Below are 25,032 nucleotides of genomic sequence, written 5' to 3' on the forward strand. Positions count from 1 at the left end.
TCTTTTCTGTTGAAGTGAACACAGAAGTACGATATTTACTGAATACAAAAAATTTGAAATAATTAACCTTGAATATAACAGATTACTCTATGAAAAACAAATCGCATGATTACAACTCTAGAGTTTCAAGAGTATTCCTTACGCATACTTTCATTCGACGTCTTGTGTATATTTCTATAATAACATGAGGTTTTATATAAAGCAATGTGTCCCCAAAACTGTTTATTGTTCAATTTCCAACATGAACATTGAAACTTGAATGTTTCGGTGATGTTGCATTAAGACCCGAAGGAATCAATTTTATGAGTGGAATAGATTTATTATGTGAATAAATATGATGTTGCAATTATTGTTTTGGGGAGAAGATCGTTTAATTATTGTTTCTATTGTTTTTTTGTGGACGAAAAAATTGTGACAAAAACTTTACTAAGTATTACATAAAAAAAACGTGAAAGCTGAGCCGGGTTTGAACCAATACCTCAAAGAGAAAAGATGAACGTAAGAAGATGTATGCTTGTCTGAAACGTTACAACTACGCTACAGATGTTCCGAACGTGTGTGCGTGTTTAGTAATACCAAATACTTTTACACATGGATGTAAAGAGCACTCGTTGTAGCACATTTGTCATAATTATTCTTTATTTATTTGTTAAATGAAAGTAATGTAATTGTAAATAATAACATAACCCACAGCTCTACAGCACCTTGAAGGGCCTTGGCTTACCTACCGACTGCTGGTCTCCCTCCCACACTGTTCCGCCGTCACCTTGTTGGAGCGTGGAGTTCTTAGACCAGTAAAGGGGGACGGGTGATCAGCCCGACGAACCCCCAGCCGTTTACTGTAGGTCTTCTCGACCGGGTTACGCTCACTCACTCGGAGCTTCCCAATTTCCTCACGATGGTGGGTTGCCACCGGCCCTATACGTAGGCCGAATAAATTCCGACCAGAGCCGGATTCGAACCTACGCCGTCCCGCAGCGAACGATCTCAAGACGAGTGAACGCCTTAACCCGCTCGACTACGGAGGAGGACAATTGTAAATAATGGTTAAATTTATTTTATTATTCTTGACATCCTTTTCTGGTATGAATTCGTACGAAACTTTTCATGGCTGAATGTAATTGGAAGTCGTCTTTGAACCAACTGCAGCATCACGTGATTAACTATACCAATAGAAGACCTTATTTCCTTTGAACTACGCTCTAAACAGAGGCATGCAACATTTCTTTCTTCAACCTCGCGAAGAATGGAGCACTACAACAAATCCACAAGAGAAAGAGTGATCGGTTTGATCGAGGGAGCTGGATTGTCACCTGGTTTAGCTGGCGAGCATTATGGCGTTCCAGCACGGACAGCAAGGAGGTGGTGAGCTCGATACGAAGAAACTGGTGAGGCATCACGGAAAAGACGCGAGAGCTGGGGCTGTGTTTCGACACCAGTGCAAGACGATCGGCTGATAGCGGAGTGTGAAGCCAATCCATTCCAGTCAGCCACTCAACTCAAGGCAAGGGCCGATTTTCCTGGTTGCCCACAGACAGTTCGGCGGAGGCTGGCTGCTTCTGGTTTACGGGCACGAAGGGCAGCAAAGAAGGAGGTCTTGACGGATGCACACAGAACTGATAGGCTAGCATTTGCTGAAGAAAATATTGATAGGATTTGGGATAGAGTAATCTTCTCAGACGAGAAAGTATTTTCTACTGCAAATGATGGTCCGGTTCTGGTCTACCGGCGTCAAGGACAACGATTTGATCCCCATTTTTTTGCTAACTCACGTCGGCGTGGACGCGTGAGCGTGCCTGTCTGGGGTTGGATATCTCTCGGTGGCGGAGGTGACCTACACCGCATAGAAGGACGTCTCAACGGGATACAGTATGTGCACATTTTGGAGCATGTTATGGTTCCTGGCGTGCGAGCTTTGTATCCCGAGGGAAATATTGACTTCCAGCAAGACCACTCCTCCATCCATGATTCAGCCATCGTTCAGCGTTGGTTTTCTGAACGAAACGACATACATCTAATTGACTGGCCACCCATGGGATGCGACATCAACCCAATTGAAAATATGTGGACCGAGGTCGTTCGATGTTTGAAAGAAAGCTGGCCCGATCCACCACCTCGCAGAAGTGATGAACTATTTGACCACGTCAACAATGCCTGGAATGAAGTGTGCACTTCGCACAGGTATATTCGACATCTTGTGCAATCCGTTCCTCGACGCCTGAGACATGTCATAGATGCAGGTGGCTACTGGACAAGATATTAAATAAATGTTCAATTTTCCCAAACAGTCCTTTTCAGGACTAACAAATTAAAAAAAAATACACTCGTGTAAGAAATAATTTGGAACCTTTCATATATTATTGTCTTACAGGCCTCAATATAAATAAAAATATCCAGATGAAGTGAGGCTCGAACCCTAATCAAAGACACAAGTGGAACTGGAAATGGGTGCCTTTACCGGATGTGCCACAAAGCTACAACAGAATGAACTCCACAGCTAATACAATATCTTAATTTTTGTTTTCTATTCATGCATACACCTATTCTATCTGGAAAACGGTTTTCTTTTAAAGAATTAGATCACCTATTTTTAACCCTAAAGATCGTAAAGCATAACCATTCATTAGTTATTTCCTTGCTTTGTTGGGGATTTTCCTGTAACGAAGGCACTGATTTGCAGCTAAAATCGAGCTTCCCTTACCTGCTGATCTTACCGAATTTAACACATGTTCGTTTATCGTTTGTGCAACAATGGCCTTCTTAAATTATGTTACATTGCACCTCTGAGTGAGAGAGAGAGAGAGAGAGAGAGGAAGAAGTTGTGTAGCTTGTGGAAAGCAGGCTAGAATTATATTCAACACTTCATAGAAAAATATATTGAGAAACTGGAAACTATGGAACGATGTTTTCGCGAAAGGAAAACTTATGTAAGAGGAAAGTGAACATGCAGATAGAGTAATTTTAATCACAATGCCGAGCTGGACACAGTAACGACGTTACAAGAAAACAACCTCTTGTTACCTTCAGTACAGAAACGTCTTGTCAATTTCTTAACTTATTATTATTGACTCATAATGTGTGTTAACACAACTTATGACGCACAGCTGAATGAATTTGATTGAATTTCTGACGAGTATTGACGAGCATATAGGGCCTTGGCCTATCTCCCGACTGCCAGTCTCCTTCCCACAATTCTACCTAGAGGTGTGAGTTCTTCAACTGGTATGAGGTGACGTGGGGTCAGCACGTCGAGCCCTCAGCCGTTATAGAAGATTTTTATGACCGGGTTACGCTACTCACTCGTAACTTCCAAGCAAAGGACATTCTATTTGTATCAGTGGTGTATGCTGGTTCTAACGAGTGGGTAATCTCCGACCTTTTGATCCTCAAACTCCAAAAGTTTCCGTGCAATTTATGTCAAGCTCCATATTGGATTTAGGAATATTGTGTCGGAATATTTGTCTTATTGCTACGATCACAATCAATTAATTCTCGTTATTGCAGTTTACTATACGTGTAGAATTTCAAATAGTAAAACAAGACAGTATTATAAAGCTATAAAAAACAGCCTGTGAAATATAAAATGAAAGACGTGCACTAGTGAAATAAAAACCCGCAATATTAATTTAAGTGCAAAATTCAACTTACTCCAGGACCCGATCACTTGTGCCGTACCACATCCAAAGCACGCTGTTTGTCCAGTTCACGTCAATACGTGTCTTTGCGAAAGATTGCAGCTTAACAAAGGAAGTTATGTGACTTTTGGATTTTTCATGTTTGACACAAGTGTTGCAAAGATTACAGTATCAGCCACGCGTCCATACATTCTTTTCAGCCCCGAAAAGTAAGCACGGCCAACAAAAATGCAAAGCTTATTAACACTTATACTTCCTGTCAACCATGGTGTTTTGTCATAATTTGCTTGCGAATATGCCTCACATATTCCCGATTTTTGTCTTTGTGTGTAGAAATAAGTTCAAGCGATGACACTGGCCTACCTGTATTAACAATTTGCAACTTCTCCTGAAAAGATCTTGTTCCAAAAGGTTTCACCAGCAAATCTTGTATCACATCCATTACCCTTTAACACAGCACTATCACGACAAACACTAACACCTTAATAAATAATAAACACGAAGCCAACGACTACACGCATTCAGTTTCACGCGCCAAACTTCTGTTGTTGTGCTCCTGGCTCAGAAAGAAATTCCCTATGAATGATAAAAAAAAATCCCTTTCCGAGCTCGAAATGACAGGTTTTTAAAAGTTCGAATCATTGCAGGTCAGAGCCAGAATTTTATTTCGGGATGGGGATCATCCCTTATTAGCAGCCGCCACATAAAGTTGAAACAGTGGGGTTAGAAGTCCTGAAGATGAATCTCAGATTATTACAACGTATTATGCAAAGTGTTTAATCCTGCTAATGAAGTAAAATTAATTATCACTATACACTTTTTAAATTAGATATTTGTAGGATTTCGGGGAGGGGGGGTTTCAGCCCCCCCGAGTCCTCCACCTGGTTACGTGCCTGATGTGTTTTTTTCGTTTATGTTTAATTCGTTCATCTTCATCACTATTAATCTAAACAGGCGGAATATAGCAACTTAAATTAACTAATATATATAATTTATTTTTCATATCTTTCCCTTTAAAAAATATTCAGTTCCGTGAAAGAAGTATTCTCGCTGCTTTTGAAGATTAGAGAGGAGAAACAATCACTATTTTTGTAAATACAAGGATTGGGGGGAGTCAGCAAATAGGTGCTTTAATTTCTTAAGCTTTGAATTTTAATTCAGTTTGCTTCATCTTCAATATTTAAGTTTTTCCCTTTTGATAAATTTATGTTCAAGTAACAGAAATCAGCAAGACAGAAGCAAATGTAAAGTGAAAATTAGCGTAGAATTGGTTTGCCCATGTTATTCAGTTTTCCTGTTCTTCGCACTCTACCGGGTATGTTTTCCCTATTCAGCGGAGGGAATGGAGAGGCTCTGAAGGTTGAGAGTGCGACCGGTGGACTCTCACAAGAAGGAGCTTACCCTGGGCACGGAATCACCGCGCCTGAAAAGCAATGTTTCCTCCCCCTCTTTCCTTTCTCCTCCCTCCTCGCCAAGGGTTGCAAGGGAAGCGGGAGGAATGACGTCAGGGTGAGATTCCCTGTAGACATTCCACCGGCTGGAGAAAGGTTCCCGGACATTCGGCGGCAAACGATTGGAAGTATTCGCGCGCTGGAAGCAAGGAAATGTATGCATCGAAATTGGTTTGGAAGAAAATTGGGAAGAAATGTGTATATATATACATTTTAAAAAAAAAAAAAAAAAAAAAAAAAAATTACAGCCGGGTCATCTGCTATTACCTAGATGACCCAGAGTATACGCCGCTGATTTGTATATGTTTCTCTATTGTTGTTTTAAGTCTACTTGCTGCACAGACAGACTATTCGGTACTGGATCTATATTTTAAACTAGAATCCGAAGCAACGTGCCTCCACCGGGTGTTGAGCCCGGGACCCCTTGATTACAACATCCTGTTTAAGAACAGATATTAATGACATATAAGTTCTTAAAATACGCGTATGTGTTAACATAACTTATGACAGCTGAATGAAAGGATAAGTTTTTCCTACATCCTGCCAATCACTGAAAGTTTAAGAACATTAGTAGAAATATTACTTGAGGCATGCACAGTGGCAACGATTAGACGGGGGGGGGGGGGGGGGGGTAGAGGAACAGTTGCCCTCCCACTATGCTAAACCTTATCTCCCAAGGGAAACCCCCAGTTTTGACACCTTGCCCCATCAGTTTCGGAACTCAATCGCCGCCTCTGAGTATGCATCGCATAAATATTTACAGTAATATCATATAATCTTATATTACGTTATTACAACACTTCGTATTCGGTAAATAAAAAAGAAAACATAATCAGGAAGGGGTGGGATTTGAACCTACGATGTTTCGATCTTGACGAAAACAGTAAAAAATGAAAAGTGTTGTCATCTAACCAACTACTCCAGGAGATTTCTAACGAAAACCTCAGTAAAGCACGTTGATCTCAGTTGAAGAAACCTTGTGCCGGAGTTTCGAACCATTTTTCGCCAATAACCAAGGAAAAGACACACTTTGCAGAATCGTTTGGTGTTGTGCAAGGTATCTTTCATAAAAATTTCGTATAAAATCATCATGAATTTGCCTCCTTGCATTCAAATGTGACGGCAATTCTTTCCAAGTGGATGAGAACTTGTTCAGTGTTTCAAAATGCACATAAATTTACCTCTTTTCAAATTCAGAGCGAGGAATCTTGAAATATTTTCAACATTCGTATTTCTACTTAACATTTTTTTGTCTACTCATGTATTTTATTAGTGCTTTAGGGTATCTTTACTTTATGGAATGTGAAAGAATGAAAAAAAAATTCACGAGCGTTTTCATTCAGGAAGAAGAAATGTTGCAAAGTTGGCTACTCTTAGTTGGCTCTGAAGCGCTATGCTGCCAAATTTACGAATTCCGGACTTTGAAATTTTTCAGGGCGGTCAAATAAGAAGTTGCGAAGTGTACAAGGAGGCATGCCAATATTGCCAGTTTGAAACGGTCCCTGGTGAAGGCAGTGGCAACTTTCCCTACGGAGACAGTGCGTAATTCTGTAGATGAGTGGCCGCAGATACTTCAGGCCTGTGTGAAGGCCAAAGGCAGCCATTTTGAAAAATGATTGGTGTTATGTGTTCATTAGACCTGTAAGTAACCTATACAATCAGGACATTAAAGTATCTTTAACACTTTTGTCATAATTCACTTTCAATGTTGTTGTGTCAGTATTTATGATATGACTAGATATATTATCCATAGAATGCACACAAAAAATTTACTTATGCTGGCATATGATGTATCAAGAAAAGTACACTTACACAGGAGAGGAGATGATTTCATCAAGGAAAATGATTTGGCTTTACTTTTCTCTCCAACCAGTACCAGAAAGACAAGTAAATGAGGTTGGAATGAAGGAAACTAAACTCTAGACTTAAAGCGTCAAATCTAAGCAATTATAATAGAATAAAGCGAGAAGTTAACCGCACGTTTAGAAGTAAAAAAAGAGATTACTTGAAAAGCAAAATTAACGAAATTGAAATAAACAGCAAAAATAAAAATATCAGAGATTTATATAAAGGTGTAAATGAATTTAGAAAGGGGTGGCAACCTAAAGTAAACTTGATAAAAGATAAAGACGGTGATTTTCTAGCTGACCCAAGCGATATTCTAAATAGATGGAAGAACTACTTTCATGACCTTTTAAATGTCCATGTAGGAGATAAATCAGAAGTAAATGAAGTACACACAGCAGAACCTTTAGTTCCAGAACCTAACTTGACTGAAGTTAAAGATGCTATTAAAAGGCTAAAGAATAACAAAGCACCTGGCATTGATTTAATACCAGCTGAGTTAATTAAATATGGTGGAAATTCATTAATATGTCAAATTCATAAATTAATTTGTTTAATATGGAATAAAGAAGAAATCCCTCAACAGTGGAAAGAATCCATAATTGTTCCTGTGTTTAAAAAAGGTGATAAAATGAACTGCAGTAATTACCGTGGAATTTCTCTACTCTCAACAACATACAAAATATTGTCTAACATTCTTTTAACAAGACTAACCCCATATGCTAATGAAATTATAGGTGATTATCAATGTGGATTTAAACGTAACAGATCAACTACAGATCAAATTTTTCACATCAGACAGACACTTGAAAAAAAGTGGGAATATAATCAAAATGTCCATCAGCTATTCATTGATTTCAAAAAAGCATATGATTCGGTCAAAAGAGATAAATTATATAATATATTAGTAGAGTTTGGAATACCTAAGAAGCTTGTTAGTATGATAAAAATATGCACCAGTGAAACAGAAAGTAAAATTCGTGTGGGTAATAATGTGTCTGACAAATTTACAATTCATGATGGGTTAAAACAAGGAGATGCATTATCTCCATTGCTGTTTAATTTTGCTTTAGAATATTCTGTAAGGAAGGTAAGAGAAACTAAAGAAGGACTAAAATTAAATGGTGTGACTCAGTTGTTAGCATATGCAGATGATGTAGACTTACTGGGGGATGATGTGAATACAATTAAGAATAATGCTAAAATATTTTTCAAAACTGCTAAAGAGATAGGTTTGGAAGTTAACAAAGAGAAAACTAAATATATGCTTATAGGGCGAAACCAAGTGTTAGGTAATAATCAAAATCTAATTATTGATAACAACTCGTTTGGACCAGTTTCCAAATTCAAATACTTAGGAGTAATATTAACAAATGAAAATTCTATTAAAGAGGAAATAAAAAGTAGGCTCAATTCAGGAAATGCATGTTACTTCTCTCTTCATAAACTTTTATGTTCTCGTTTAATATCTAAGAAACTAAAAGTTAAAATATACAAAACAGTAATTTTGCCTGTAGTATTATATGGGTGTGAAACTTGGTCCCTTACATTGAAAGAGGAACATAAATCGAGAGTATTTGAAAATAAGATCCTTAGGAAAATCTTTGGACCTAAAAGGGATGAGGAGACAGGTGAGTGGAGAAGGTTACATAATTTAGAACTACATAATTTGTACTCATGTCCAGATATTATTAGAATAATTAAATCAAGAAGACTTAGGTGGGCAGGCCATGTGGCACGAATGGGAGAGGAAAGAGGAGTTTACAGGATTCTTGTTGGGAAACCAGATGGTAAGAGACCTGTAGGAAGGCCAAGACGAAGATGGAGGGACAACGTTGAGATGGACCTAAAGGAAATCGGTAGGGATGGGAAAGAGTATATAGATCTTGCTCAAGATAGGGACAGATGGAAGGCCTGTGTTGCTGCAGCCATGAACCTTGGGGTTTAAGAAGGCTAGAGAGTTAGTTAGTTAGTTAGACTTAAAGCGTTCCTTATGAAATTCAAAATCCATGGTAAAATCCCAACTTGCCTTGAAACCAGAAAACAATAAAAGCACAGCAGAAAACAAATTTAAAATTTTGCTTTTTCCTCACCTAACCTACATGTTTTCTTCCTGGTGATGGCCCTGAGAAAGGGTCGATAGCTTCAAGCTGAATCTTAAATTGGTTTCATGTTGTGCCTCTTTTTCATTTTCTGGCTACAATGTCACTTGGATTTTACCTGATTGTTGCGGTACATGACATAAGATATTTTTTCTTTTGCTGAAAATCAAATAGAACTGTTGCAAGTACTGAGTCACAATTTTGAGATGAAAGTAGGGAATATTCAATGAAAAATAAATCTTAACTAACCAAGTGTGACCATCGTCATGCAGAACACCTGCACTCCCGATCCTACAAGAACTGAGAGCAGCATTCCTTTGCGAGGTGGTCGGAATACATCTCCATGGACCAGCTTCCATCCAAATTCTTCTTGAGCATCTTCTCCCGAATCAATCTACAAGAGTAATAAATACATTCAATTGAAGGGTCAGAGATAAAAAAAAAACAGGTATATCAGCGCTCATCAAACTGGAAAAAAAAAACAAGAAAAAAAAAGAAAAAACTTTTAATTGCAAAACATTATGGAGCATGTAAATGAAAAGGTACAAAAAAAACACATGCTTTGATGAATGCAGGATGACTACTCTAAGACAATGATAAAATTCAAGTATAATTCCTGGTTTCCAAGAAAAACTCTCCAAAAATTCAACGGTACTAGCAAATATTTCTCCTATTTAAACCTTACTACTACGGAGAAACTACACTGGCTGACAAAAAAAGTTAAGCACCAAGAAGGAGTGGTTGGACGTGAATGAAACTACATATGCTGAAAGTCCATGTACCTTTATTGAACTGATTACAATATAGGATGCAAGAGTCAAGGTCGCTGGCAGTTACAGGTGGAATGGTGGCGCCAGGTCAGTAGGGTGTCGCACCCCCTCTGGCCGCAATGCATGCCCTTATGCGGTTCGGAATAGTGTCAAACAGCCTTTGGATCCTCTCCTGAGGCACGTTCGTCCACAGGTGTTGCAGCTGTCCCTCCAGAACCCGCAGGTTGGCATTAGGACGGAGTCCCCGTCCAATGTCATCCCATACATGTTCAATGATGGAGAGGTCTGGGGAACGTGCTGGCTACGGGAGGACCTCAACATGCTCTAGGCAGTCCATAGACACATGGGCTGTGTGTGGGCATGCATTATCTTGTTGGAACACTGTCCCAGGGTGCTGTGCCATAAGGGGTAGGACGTGTGGGCGCAGAATGTCTGTGATGTATCGCTGTGCCGTCAAAGTCTGCCGAAGCATTATTAGAGATGACCTGAACGCATATCCAATGGCTCTCCACACCATGATGCCAGGGGTCACACCTGTGTGTCTCTCCACAATGTAGGCAGGATGTGCCCTCTGCCCTCGACGCCGCCACACCCGCACACGATGGTCATCGGAGGTCATGGAGAAGCGGGACTCATCACTGAACATGATGCGACGCCATTCGTTCTCTGTCCATGCCTCCCGATCACGGCACTACACCAACCGCAGGCTTCGGTGTTGTGGTGTCAACGGCAACCGGCGCATGTGGCGGTAGGACCCGAATCCGGCGGATGCGAGTCGTCGAGACACTGTGCGGGAACTCACAGGATGTTGTAGAGTGTCCAGTACATGTTCTCGGATGACGGGTGCCGAAGTTTTGGGATCCAGCACTGCTTGGAGCGCCATATGATGGTTCTCCCTCGGGGTGGTGTTTCTTGATCGACCTGAACCTGCACGACGTGCATGGGTGCCCTCATGTACTCATTGATTCCAACATCGGGCCACTGTGACATCTGAATGGCCCACATGCCTGGCAATTGCCCGATATGACCAACCCGCCTCATGCAGTCCCACAATGAGGCCTCTGTCAAATGCTGTCAATTGCTGGATCGGCTGTCTAACGTGTCTGCGAGGCATCGCCGGTGCTTCGTTTTCCTCTCTGAACTTCGTGCTGCACTGTATGACTCACAGCAATTGACTGGTCCCACCTTATCAGCAACAGGAGGGGACGTCACAAATGCCCTCTGGTGGGCGTTCTACACATTACAGATCCTTGTACATCTAATCATTTACTCACACATCAATGTTATGCATGTATACCGAAATGGGGTAATCTTCGACCACTCCTTCTGGGTGCTTCACTTTTTTTTGTCAGCCAGTGTAGTACTAACTTTATCCGCGAAACTTGTTTTTCTTCTTCGTTCTATTAATTTCAGTGGCCGCTGCCATAAAAAGAGTACTAGTTTCTCCGTATTTATATACTACCGCGTCTCTCTTTTCCCAATTATGAATCACTTATTACCGTGTGTAATCATAAGCAAATACGGAAATCCTTATAATTACACAAAACAATATTTAAGAAAATTATAACTGTTCTTGTCTTCAAGAGCATGCACATGAGCGAACAACAGACCATGAACTGGAGCAAACGCAGTCAAATTTTGGTCATAAAGGAACTTGTAGTTAACAAGCTCCAAAAAGGTTAGGCTTTGCATCAGCACATGGCTTGCTATGTGTCAGATAGATTGTTCTGCAAAGAATATTAATAGAGTATTGGGACAGAGATTTCCATTTTGTTTTCCACTACAAATTTATTTCTTTTCATTTATCGATAAAAATAAAAACTAAACTGTGAAAACATGCCACAGGGCATTCATAAATATGTATAAATTCAATTGGACTCTGATTAATAAAAGCTGCAGTTTTTTTACGTCTACAGAGAAAAATTCATGCACAATTCACGTATAATTCTAGAGACCAATAATTCACGCATAAATCCCGAAGTGTCAAATGTATGAAACAAATGAAAGCATGTTGTAAAGTCCAGCACAGCATCCACATGGCAGATAATGACACCACTATTTCCCTTATGAAAGAAAATTGACTTACCTGTTATTTCCCCCGACCCTTCAATTTACATTATTAAAGATTACTGAAATGTCACATGGAAATTGTGGTTAGTATACTAATGCTGGAAAAACAATATAATTTCAGGTTTCTACTTCCCTCGTCCTGAAGAGCATGTGCAAAAGCTGATATCTGAAAGCATGGACACATATTGTCCCTCTTCTCCAATGTAAGAATGACCAACTCCTATACTGTTGCTGCCTCCCCTTGTTGACCCCATTTCCTGTCCCTGCTAACTCAGAAGCAGCCCTTATTTGGTCCAACAAAAAGTCATTGTCTCTGCAAATGCTCTTATACCATGATTCAATGATTAATAATATGCACGTCCATGTCACTTCAATCCCTGAAGATGAGAGTGACGTTAGCACTCTAAAGCTCGGAAGCCTATCCGGAAATCATCTGGCTGATTGTCCGAGAAAACCTCTTCAGTATTCGCCACCAGGAAAGCTTCAAGAATTATTTAATAACATGCATGTAGTGCATTTTACTGCCACACGAATAGGTCCCCAACTGGTCACCATGTGAAATTTTTTCACAAACAAAAAAAGTGTACGTACAAAATGCAGACTTAACCAGGACTCGAACCCGGGTCTCTGGCACACCATGCCATTGCTCTAACCACTGAGCTACCGAGCCAGCCTGGCCTCACCTGATCTTTCCCTATCGAAAGCGAAATATAGTACAACTCCTGTGTGTGTCTAATCTACAATTATTAAAAAAAGTGTACTTTTATTTTCACAAACATTCCAAAACAAAATGCCATCAATATAACTCAATTCAACATATTCATATGTTTCTTTAGGACTTTCAGAGCAATAAAGCCCTTTACGCAATGTGGAAACCAATGCAAATGCAAGGAAGAGTTAGATCCATTTCCAAATTCTGACTACACCAGCACATCAAACAATAGTGCAGAATACTTAACATAACTAACCTGATTGTAACGTGCAATATCCTTATGCAGCGTTCTCAGCATGATCATAGCTACCATTCCTGACAGAAAGAGCACAATAACCAAGGAATTAAGAATACTGAACCACTGGATATTAGTGTGTGGCATCGACTCCAAGATGTAATCCCACCGTGAGGACCACTTGATGGAATTATTTTCCTATAAATTGAATAAAACATTCAGTACCTTCATGTAACACCAATAAATAAAAATATAACATTTGTTTTGGCAAATTTGGAAATTAAGTAAACATAAGTATCGGAACATCCATGTTTACTTTTTCCTGCAAATATTTTTGGCTTGTCTGGGTGTTTCTACAATAAGTTTAAGAATGGTTGTGCTTTTTCAATCTATTGGCATTCTTGATGGACGTGGTACTATCTCCGCTCCAGATGCAGTACCCTTAGTGAATGAAGACAGAGGATCTTCGAAATTAATAGGATTTGACTATTAAAATTGTGTAATGCGGAAATACAAAATTTCTAAATTTCACGTAAGTAATATTGGCATTCTGTTTAAATTATTTTGAGTTGCCTTTCTACCTTTTCAGTTTAATCCCAACAATGAGGAAAAATGACTATCATAGGTGAATTTTTAGCGTATTTTATAGGGCTTCACCAATATTGCTGGTATGAGTATTAGAAAGTATCATTTTGATTTTAATCACTGATATCAATTATTACATTTTCCAGAGACAAGTATCTCTCTCAGGGTTCGCAAAAATGTTGCACAACATTCAGCAATCTAAATACCTTGGGGGGGGGGGGAGGGGTGCAAGATTAATAAATTTAGCACCAATATTGTGTTGCAAAAGTAGATTTCATACTGTAGTTCACCATTTAAATTACCTTAACATAATTCTTAAAATAGTTTTGAAGGAAAAAACTGGTCAACTGATGTGGTATAATTGCAATGGAATAATTATATATTAATATATACATATTCTAAACAACTTCCAATTGTTACAATTATCAATCACTGGTATTGGCAAGTATTGGTGAGAGTAATCAGTAGACTGAAACATCAGTATGGGTATGTTCTTTTACCCTGAATTCAGATGGTAACACTGTTAAGCCTTGTTTCCATGTTAATAAAACATTAACATGCTAACCAAGGCAAAATTTATTGTATAAAAAATATACAGTAAAATCGTCTTCACCCTCTAACAGGGTCTTCTTTAGATGAAGATTCACAATAATTTATAGTGTATATTATTTTATACAATAAATTTTGTCTTGGTCAGCATTTTAATGTTTTATGAATTCAGATATATTCTTACAATTGTTCTACTAGACATGATTTCAAAGTGCCACAGCAATTACATTGTGTTATGATGTACATTTATTGTTTTAAAATAAAAACTATAGGTGATACAGAAATTCCGAAAACATATTTGAATTCATAATCTAAAAATACATCATAAATAGGCCTTTTTTTGTCCATGGGACAAAGTCAGTGTTTACCAGCATAATCAGATGAAAGAACAATGAACATCCAATTTTAGAATTGCCTGGAAAAGTCAGACTCGAAAACCCTAATGAAGTCTTAACAGTATTGTGAATGTGTATAATAAACTTATTAAATTAGCGGGCATCCCCAATGGCACAGTGATTACGTTGTTGTCTTGTAATCTACACTTGAAACTACAAATTAAACCATTATAAAAATAGCTTAGTGATGATTGATGGCCATCAGAAAATAATGAAATGCAGGAAAAACATTACCCACGCAAACACAATTTTCTTTCATTCTTTCCATCTCTATTAGTTTATGGTGCTTTTCTATGTATTGGGTTAATCACGACAATGGGGATGAACAATGAAATAGATGATGGGCCACAAATACACACACATGCTTTTCCCAGGATTCGAATCTGGGATCTTTAGCTTCGTAGAACGTTACACTTACAACTCTGCACGTGGCAGCCAGCAAACACAATTTTATATTTACAAACACATAATATTATACAATGTTACTTACATGAAATGTGACTGAGTACGTGTATGTAATAGACAGCTTCTGTCCCTTTGCTAATTCAGCACCTGGAACTTCCATTGGCTCCTTGTTATTACAATCAGGAGCATCTTTAGAGTGCTTTATGCTTTTGGGAGTAACCTTCACAGCTGTAAGAAAAGTAATGACAGAGATAATAATCATAGCATGTATATCGATTTTTTTGGAGCATTATTCAAAATAACACGTGATTAGTTTCCTTTTAGTTTTATAATAATTTCTGGCATATTACTTGGTTTATTATTTTAAGAAAAAACTAAGGCTGGGCCAATATCACTTTGAACCAATATCCACACCAACGCTGATACAAATTTATGGTTTGTGCATTAAAATATTTACAATATATATGGAACCATATATTTATGCTGTATAAAAGATCAAGATTTCTGGATCAAAAGCAGTATATAAAATGGTATTTCCGTGTTAAAATGGTGAATAAAACCCTACATTTCATTTAAAAACTTTACTTATTACTAGGGGCATGCATATTTTGTTTTGGACAAAAACACAAAATATGAAATAACACATTGTAATGTTAATTTTTCATGTTTTCGAAAGGTGTGAGGTGCATTTTGCTACCCTGTTTTGTCATGAAATGATGCGATATATACTCTTATACAAGAAATTTAGGATTTATTTACAGACTAAACACCTTCAGAGTTCTGAATTATCCTGAGAGTTATGCAAATCATGGAAAAATTGATTAATTCTGCGTCATATATTTGAGAAGCATAAATGGACTCCTTTACACAGAAATAAACTTCATACTCTGATAACTACACAAATGTGCTATTAGAAGTGAAATGTTACGTTTGTGTAATAAGTAGTTTTTTAATCAAATTTAGGTTTATATTCACCATTTTAACACTGAAATGTCATTTTATATACTGCTCTTGATCAGTTTTTCACCTCTATAACACAAACATTTTATTTTATTTACCACTTTTGAACCCGAAATTGACTGTTTTTGTACCGGAATTTTGCTTTTATATTTACCAAAAATACATATCTCTACTTACTAAACAAAATAAACTTGTAGCACAGTTTAAGTAATTATTAGAGTATTAAGTTTTTTCCTGTATAAACAAGTCCTTGATTCTCAAATATTTACAGCAGAATAGATAAATTTTCCATGATTTGCTTAACTCATAGGATAATTCTAGACTTCAGAAAGTGTAACATCGGTAAATAAACTTTAAATTTCACGTTTAAGAGTTTATTTTGCACCTTGCGGTTCATTTCGCATCATTTTGTTACAAATGCATCTCACACCTTTAAAAACATGAAAAATTAATATTACAGTGTATTATTTCACAATTCGTGTTTCTATCAAAAATGAAATATGCATGCCTCTAACTATACATAACCAGAGCTCAACTGATATCACTGATTTTCTTACCAATTCTCAATAATACCAATACAGACACTTGAACACTCCAACACAACAACAGCCAGCATTAATTCTTCTCCAGTATTGTGTGGAAAAATGGATAACAGCTATTTTAATGTTCTGATTAACTCAGGTGTGAAATTATGTATATTTAAAAATAAATCTATGGAATAATTGCATATTAGAAGTTGATAAAGTTTATAAATATGCATAAATATCAACTTTTAATATGCAATTATTCCATTAGAACAATACCATATCAATCTCCCAGAGATTTAATTTTAAATATACATAATTTCACACCCGAGATAATCGGAACATTAAAATAGCAGTTATCCATTTTTCCACACAATACTGGAGCATAGTTAATTAAAGGTTTTGGATGTGTCCAGTATATTTACACTCCATGGAAGTGTCAGGTGGCATTTTGGGGACTAAAACACAAGAGAAATACCTGTTGGTATTGGTGCCTAAAGTTCAGCAGATAATGTTTGATCTTGATGCCTCTGGTATCAACCCAGCCCTATATTTATAATTTAAAATGTATTTAAAATTGCTACAAACACCAATATACAGTGGAATCTTGATTTTATGTTTTCCCTGCAATTTAAGGGTTTCCAGCTTGGTCCCCGGAAAAATGTAAAACCCAAGGTTCAACTGCGAGTACGTACATCAATTATTAAAAAAAAGTAGTAGTATTTTAGTGGAGGAGAATTTGCAAATACTTACATATTATTCTTCCACCATGTTCTTTGAAACCTGCACCCCAGTCCTCTCCTTCCCCACTGTGGTATGTTATGTCAAGTTCCACATGATTAAATACATAAAATGTATCAGGCTTATTATATTGTGGCTGAAAAATAAATTATCACTTTTTAAAACACCACACAGGAGTAGACTATTTGCAGTTACAAATCACACACAAAAAACTTAAAATATGGAATCTTTTCAGATTGTTCAATTTTTCTTTCTTTAATGAACAACAACTGAAAGGTAGAATTTTACATGGGCACTTATGGAAAGTATTTCATTTTGTTTGTTTACATTAAGAGCATCTCTCTTAATAGTACTGAATAAATCACATAAACAAAAAAGAGAATGGTCGAAGAAAATTGTAAAAAAGTGGCTTTGTACAGTGAAAATGGCACATTAAGAGAAAATGAAGCGTTGCGGATATGAAGGGCGAACTCGACAAACGTGCATTGTGAGGGAAATGCGTTTCAAGTTAAGCACAGTGCGAACTCCACAAAATACTTTGGAAATCACACATGAAACATTCCGATCTACTGTTACCAAGTCTTTGTGGAGTTCGCACTGTGGCTGACAATTTGAAACTGATTTCCCTCACAATGTATGTTTGTTGAGTTTGCCCTTCGTATCCGCAACGCCTCAAATGTTCTCTTCTTCCATAAGAAAAGCACGATGTTAGTTCTAATTACGTTTATTCAGATAATAAGCAAAGAGCAGCTATCAACTTCCACATGTAGAGAAATACACACACTCTCTCTAATGGAAGAGCAATTTCTCAATATTCATGTGCATTTCAACAATTGAAATAAACTAGTACCTTATGCAAATTATGCACTTCAGATCTGCAAATATTTATTTTTAGTGTAACACTAAATATAAACGTGTGTCCTGGTAATTTAAGTGATCACATTTAATAGTGTTAAATGGGGAATGGTGATAGATGTGATCCAGACCATGTTTGCACACACAAGGTTGTACTTTCACCTCCCCAGTGTCACGGACATTGACCTCCCACGTGATGTCTGAGCAAATTAATGTTATGCAGTCAGTGCAGAGCAGACAGAAGGTAACACAATATGTTTTCCAAGGTGGAGCAACGTTCCTGGTTAAAAAGTGAAACTGTGAGTGTCTAAAAGGTCTGTAAAAAAGGTCTGGAGATCATGCATTACCATAGAGTACAGTATGAGGGTGAACGCCTTCAAGCGAGGACATGAAAACATGTGCAACCTTCTATTGTGAATGCACTACTGGAGGCCGTGTGCCTTGCTGGTGGATGATTGGCATTGGACTGCTTATGAGATTGCCCGAGACCATCCTGATGTGTAAAATTGTAACATACTGGGTTCTTTATGACACACACTTAAGTCTGAAAGTACGTAAATAACACAAGGTAAAATTTTTTGTGTGACAACAGCCCTTATGTACTTACACTCATTACACATGCATGCTGGGGACCCTTATTAGGAGTGACGTAACATCCCATTGGAAATCCAGTACTACAAAATTGTCTATTATCTTCAAGCAGATAACACCAAGTAACTGGCATATTATCTGAAAAAAAAAATCAGAATAATAATCAGAATATGATACGCAAAATGACTGCAAGAAAAACTTTAAACTACTGGCAAACTGGCAAAACAATGAGGAAATTTGGGTTAAACTATTCATTTTCATTATATGCTATAGCATTTAAAATGAATTATAAATTTGTTACGAGTTCTTGAAACCATATTAACAACTTGTACTTATTTTATAAGGAACAAAACCCAATAAACATCTTTTACCCATGTACTTTCCAATGTTGTATTGGTATTGGCAGATAGGGAGAAAATTAGAGATGTTAAAATATTAAGCTGTTTTTAGCAATGCTATTGAAAGTGATATTTGTGCATATGGCAAAAATTTAATTAAGTTATTTGATTGGAAGTGATTACCAGGTGATATATTAACATTGACCTTCAGATGTTTTCCACGCTTTTAGCTTCAATGCCACTCTTTTTTCTTAGCACGAAATTTGAAAAAAATGTTTTACTCTAAATAGAATTTAATATTTGAAAAGTAGGGATGGGCCAAAATGAAATTCATTACTGAGGTACCATATGAAATTTCTTAACATGTGATATTCTACATATGTGATGCAAGATTGAAAATGTTCCATAACAACATTAATGGTTAATTAATATATGCAAGCATTTTACTCTCTATTAGGGTGCTGCAGGAAGAGCATTTCACTTGACTGCCAAATAGTTCACACGGACAACACTAGATAGAGTACGGAATTGAGAGCTTTTTCTCTTGAGGCCAGCTGCACACCGGATACGAGGCGACAACACGATGAGTCACAAAGCGACATGATGCAATGCAACACAATGAGTCACAAAGTGACATGACACAACGCAACACGAGTCACAAAGTGACACAATGAGCCATTTTCTTTGTCAGCTAAAATCTGATTGCAGATTTCGTCCATGTACACCATAGGTCTAGGTTTGTCTTTTATTATTTTGGAAGCAGGTGAACAATACATAACAGTTTACAGGAGAATCAATGCATTAATTATTTTCATGAAGTGAATCAAGTCAGTTTATATTACCTTAATGCATAGCTTATGTCACATACCAAAATATCGTATTTTATAAATAATTACTTGCTAGAAATATATTCCGACAAAACGAAAAAAATGAAAGTAGGGTTCTTGTGTTCTCAGTCAACATGATGACTGATGAACAGGCAACTGCAGTATGTGCATATTATTTGATGTTTGGAAGACAATACAACCTCCCGCAGTTGGACACATCCACTAAATGAAGAAAGGAATGTATGTTGCTTTTTAATTGAACTACGCAAAGATGAGAAAAGTTATTTCATTTCACAAGGTTGAACATAAATAGCTTCGATTATTTACTGGTATTAATAATGCCAGCCACACAATGGATCTGACACGATCTTCTGTTTCTGCGATCTGTGTGAGAATATAAACACATTTAATTTGCAATTGAATAAAAATATTTTCGCCATGATACTGTCCCTCAGTGCAGAAATTTTGACCTCAAGTTTCCGGTCTGTCGCTGAACTGAAGGGATTCATGCATGCACAGATTGTTTTGGCGCAAGCTGCTCCTTGTGATACCCAATTCCCCCGACATTCACAAACTGTCGCAATGTGACTCAAGTTAAATATTTCATCTGGTGTGCGGTCACCCATAAGAGCCTCACGTTAAACATTCCCCGAGTCGGTTTGCAACAAAAATTACACGTCACATTGCGTCATGTCGGATCCGGTGTGCAGCTGGCCTAAGTGAATAAAGCTCGAACAGGCAAAATGAGTGAAATACACTCGAAGCCCAATAGTACCAGGTGGTTATAATTAAAGTGACGGTGTTCAGAGTGGTACAGCACGGGCTGTAATGAGAGTAGCAGTCTGAAACTTCGTAGATATGATAATGAAGCAATGCGCTTGCGAATTAAGCAAAAAAAAAAAAAAATAGTTCCAATTCTCGCCACCAGGGTAAAAAATGGCGCTGTAAGCAGTCAAAACGTGGAATTTTCCGTAACTCTGACGTCAAAGTCGGTGACATTGCCTAACCATTGTGTGAGCTCCCTGGTTGTTGTTGGTGACGCTTGTTGCTTTTTTTTTCCTTTAGTGATGTGAATGTTCGCCGAACATTAAAAGTTTGATTTTTCCCCTGTAAAAAGCAATGGCTATTGCGAAGAAAGACCGTGCACTGCTAGTGAAGTTGTTTTACCAGAATGGGAGCAATAGTAACGCTGCACTGCGGAAATATCGCCAACAGAAAGGGCTGAGAAGAGGGCCCATGTCAATTAATGGGCTGAAGAAGAAGATGAAGAAATTCGAGGAAACAGGTGAATTGGGTGTTGCACCAGGGAGAGGAAGGCGGCCCATCCCCGTGGAAGTTGTGGACGAAGTTGCTGTAGCTGTAGCTGACCGTGCAGCACATGCCTCAACTTCTGCAACCAGTGCTAGAGCTGTGGCACGTGAATTGTCACTCCCCTGGTCAACAGTTTGCAAGGTATTGCGGTGCATTTTACACTGGTATCCCTACAAGATTCAAATTGTGCACCAATTGAAACCCCAAGATATTCCACAACGCCGTGAGTTTGCCCATCGGTTTTTGGCACGCATGGAAGTGGATGACATGTGGCCGGGGAATATTCTGTGGACTGACGAGGCGCATTTTACTCTGGTCGGTACAGTGAATACTCAGAACTGTCGCATATGGGGTTCCACTCGTCCACATGTTGTGCAGGAACAACCATTGCACTCAGTTTACGTGACTGCATGGTGTGGGTTCACTAGCTCCTTCATTCTTGGTCCGTTTTTCTTTGAGGAGATGACACCTCGAGGGCCTGTTAGGTGTACAGTGACATCTGCACGTTATAGGGACCTCCTTGTGCAACACGTGATTCCAGCTTTGCAAGAACGGAACTGTGAACACACCACCATTTTCATGCAAGGTGGGGCAACACCACATGTCGCTCGCCACGTGAAAGATTTGCTGCGAGAAACCTTCACTAATGACCGCATCATCTCTAGGCAGTTTCCAGATGATTGGCCTTCCAGATCCCCCGACCTTAATCCATGTGACTTATGGCAGTGGGGATATTTAAAAGATCGTGTCTATCAGGGACATGTCCGGTCTCTGCCTGATCTGAAGGCTAGCATACAACGACATGTCGCTCAGATTTCACCAGACATGCTGCGAGCAACCGTCGACCATGCCGTGTTACGAATGCAGCATGTTGCTGAATTGGGAGGCCATATTGAACAGTTCTTGTAACCATAGTTCCTAATAAACATGCCAGAGCCATTGTTCTCATGTGTTTGATCTTTCCTGTCTTTTTCCTGTAACTATACCACGTTTTGACTCCTTACAGCACCATTTTTTACCCTGGTGGCGAGAATTGGAACTATTTTTTTTTTTGCATAATTCGCGAGCGCATTGCTTCATTAGCATATCTACGAAGTTTCAGACTGCTACTCTCATTACAGCCCGTGCTGTACCACTCTGAACACCATCACTTTAATTATAACCACCTTGTACATACATGAGTAAGGTGAAAGAAGCAGTGAGACTGAAACTTAAGTAAACATTGTCATTATCTCAATGTTAAAATGTAGTTTAGTCCATCTTACCAATACAGTGATATATGATAACGAAACAGATGATTGTAGGTTGAAACTGCCAGGATGGATATTTTACATTATGTGTCAATGATTATTGACACATTGTAAATGCTTGAGCATGGGAGACTCGAACAAGTATGAGCAAGGGAAAGTGATTTCATGTGGTACTCTATATGTACATACACGAAAAAGCTCAAGTACAATGTTATGTACGGAGTGAAAAAACTCCCATAGTTAAGTCACCATCCACTACCTTCAATTTCAATTTAACAACTCAATCAATGTTTGTATCCTTTCTTGAATTCTTAGAACCTGTGCAAGATAAGTTAGCAACACATAATTAATTTCACAGTTGCTTAGTTACTACTCTGCAGCAGCTAGTCAGGCCTCTATGATGGTGCAGTATTATAATCAAGGGGCCCAGGTTAGATCCACGGTGCAGGCACATCGAAGATGGTTCAGATCCCACGTTAAACTGTATGTCCAGTTCCGATTACCCTATCTGGGCATGAAGTGGACTTAAACTTGAAGAGTTTTTCTCTGCTGCATTTGGTGCTACTATGTAGTAGAGAGAGGAACAATCAAACAGTTAAAACATACTGCTACATTATCACAACTCAAATGGTTCTATCACTTGAGCTATTACATACCCACAATCCAGTGATGCTGGTAGTTGAAGGTCATGCCCTTCTTCAACAGCAAAAGCCTCTTTTGAGATTCTGCATTGCCGCCCTCGTAATGCTTTGTACATATTGGTTTGCATGATTCTTGCTTCAAAAATTTGATCTAGGGAAGCAAATGGACAGGTATAAGAAACCATGCACACACATGTACTCATATTACAGTTAATTCCAAACTTACTTACTAACTTACATCCTCGGGGCAACATCTGGTCTTGGTTAAACAGAATACAGATAAAATAACACAATAGGAGGGGGTGCAAAATTATCAAAACGTTTGATCTGTGCCCTAGTTGTTGTGGGTGGTTGGTAAGTCACAATTAAAATTGTTTTCAATTTGGAGAATATATTCCTTCTGCACTTTGATAGCAAAAATTTTAGGAAGAAATTACAAATTTTAGGTCTAGCAGACCTCTAAGCCCAAAGGCATAGAATTCGTTTTGGAAATTTTTAGGAAGAAATTACAAATTTTAGGTGTAGCAGACCTCTAAGCCCAAAGGCATAGAATTCGTTTTGGATCCATAATCAGATTTAATATGAGTGGTTTCTAAAAAAAATGGACTAAAGTTTAACCTGTGGTGTAACATAATAATTTAACGTATTCTCAGTCTTCTTTCACTTATCTGAGGTATATAATTGGAAAAACATATTTCTTTTTAATGAGGGGATGTTTAAAAAAATAATTTTCTGTTACATTCTCTTAACAAAACACACTTTAAGAAGGGATAAAGAAATTGGACAACAACACAGGTCAATAGTGATTTCATTATTTCAAAATGTTCACCTCTGTAGAGAAAAATTTAAAAGAAAATGCACCCAACAAGGTGAAGTTACATGTAGCATTTGATGAATGTGTAAAATGTTTATGGGACAATATGAACATATGAAATAATTTAGGCACGAAACAGTGACCATATGTAACATTCAGATAAAGGATCATACACTATAATTTTGTTCCTGTACCGATATTCAAACAATAACTATTAAGCAATATAGAGCAATTAATGTATTAATCATTATTAATTATTAATTTGCATACCTGTACATATACCTGTGTCAGTACATATACAATATAGAAAAAATGGCCTCCAGATGGTCTAGTGGCAAAATTTGTCACCTTATAATCAGGGTTCAATCCCCCAATGGAGAAACATTGCACATAAAACTGTAGGCCCTGTAGGTCCAGTCTTGGTTAGTCTTTCTGAGCATAAAGTGCACTTAAGAAAAATCAAGGCTCCATTCTCACTCACTATGTGAGGGGGGAGTGTAAACTGGATTTTGTTAAACACTGCAACTAGGGCTGAACAGATACCCTTACCGATGTCTCACTGTTGCTTTAAAATTGTATTAATTAAAAGTGTTACAAAATATTGAGTAATATTAGTATGTAAGTAACACGTGGCGCAACTGCCCGTGAGGGCCAGGGCGTACCTACAGACTACCGGCCTCACTCCTATGAGAAGTGGGAGATATCCAACCAGTTATGGGGTGACGTGTGGTCAGCACAACAAAGCCCCATTTGTCATCGTAACCTGGTCATGAAAACCTAGACTACAAACAAGCATAAATGAAATTCCCTGACTTTTACAGGTTTTCCAGGACAAAATTTACATTTTTCCCTGACAATTACAAACTAAACTACAGTAAATCGATGTTTTTGCAAATGGAAATAATAATCTCATACAGATCCAGGTATGGATTTGTTAAGTACCAATATTATCTTCTATGAAATTGACTTAATTTCTCTATTCTCTATGATTTGAATTCAAACTGCAAAATTGGAATTTGAAAAATTAGCACAAGCTAGGGAAGGATTATGGAATTTTATCATACGCAGTAAGTTTAAAATAAAATACTTGAGTTCCATAACGATATCTTAAAAAAAAGAGTCTATCAAAACAAAATTCCCTGACACCTCAAATTCCCTGACTTTTCCCGGTTTTTCAGGTGTCGCCACCCTGCACTACTCATTCATATCTCCCCAATTTCCTCACGATGCTGGGTGGCAACCAGTCCCATACAGGCTGAAATCTCAAAGAGAAAAGTTGTTAGCTTCCTCCAGGAGACTCGAACCTGCATGCATCCCATAGCCGGAGCCCAAAGCATGATGCCTTAGACTGCAAGGTCATGGTGCACGACATTAGTATCCCACTCCAATTATATGCATCAATTTACCAAGAGTTTTCCTTAAAAAT

The 25,032-nt window shown here is 38.0% G+C and overlaps 1 protein-coding gene across 1 annotated transcript in view; it reads right to left on the bottom strand.

The window, feature by feature from the left end:
• TM9SF2 (transmembrane 9 superfamily protein member 2) overlaps nt 1-25,032 on the bottom strand; it is a 69,597-nt gene that overhangs the window by 19,084 nt on the left and 25,481 nt on the right. The window contains exons 4-9 of the mRNA XM_083122682.1: nt 22,808-22,943; nt 18,442-18,563; nt 16,992-17,115; nt 14,840-14,982; nt 12,842-13,018; nt 9,283-9,427 (exon numbers count right to left, since the gene is read on the bottom strand). Coding sequence (XP_082978808.1) covers nt 9,283-9,427; nt 12,842-13,018; nt 14,840-14,982; nt 16,992-17,115; nt 18,442-18,563; nt 22,808-22,943 — 847 coding nt within the window. The remainder of the gene's footprint in view (nt 1-9,282; nt 9,428-12,841; nt 13,019-14,839; nt 14,983-16,991; nt 17,116-18,441; nt 18,564-22,807; nt 22,944-25,032) is intronic.

This window comes from Lepisma saccharinum, chromosome 5 (assembly GCF_977018435.1).
Source record: "Lepisma saccharinum chromosome 5, izLepSacc3.1, whole genome shotgun sequence".
Taxonomy (NCBI): domain Eukaryota; kingdom Metazoa; phylum Arthropoda; class Insecta; order Zygentoma; family Lepismatidae; genus Lepisma; species Lepisma saccharinum.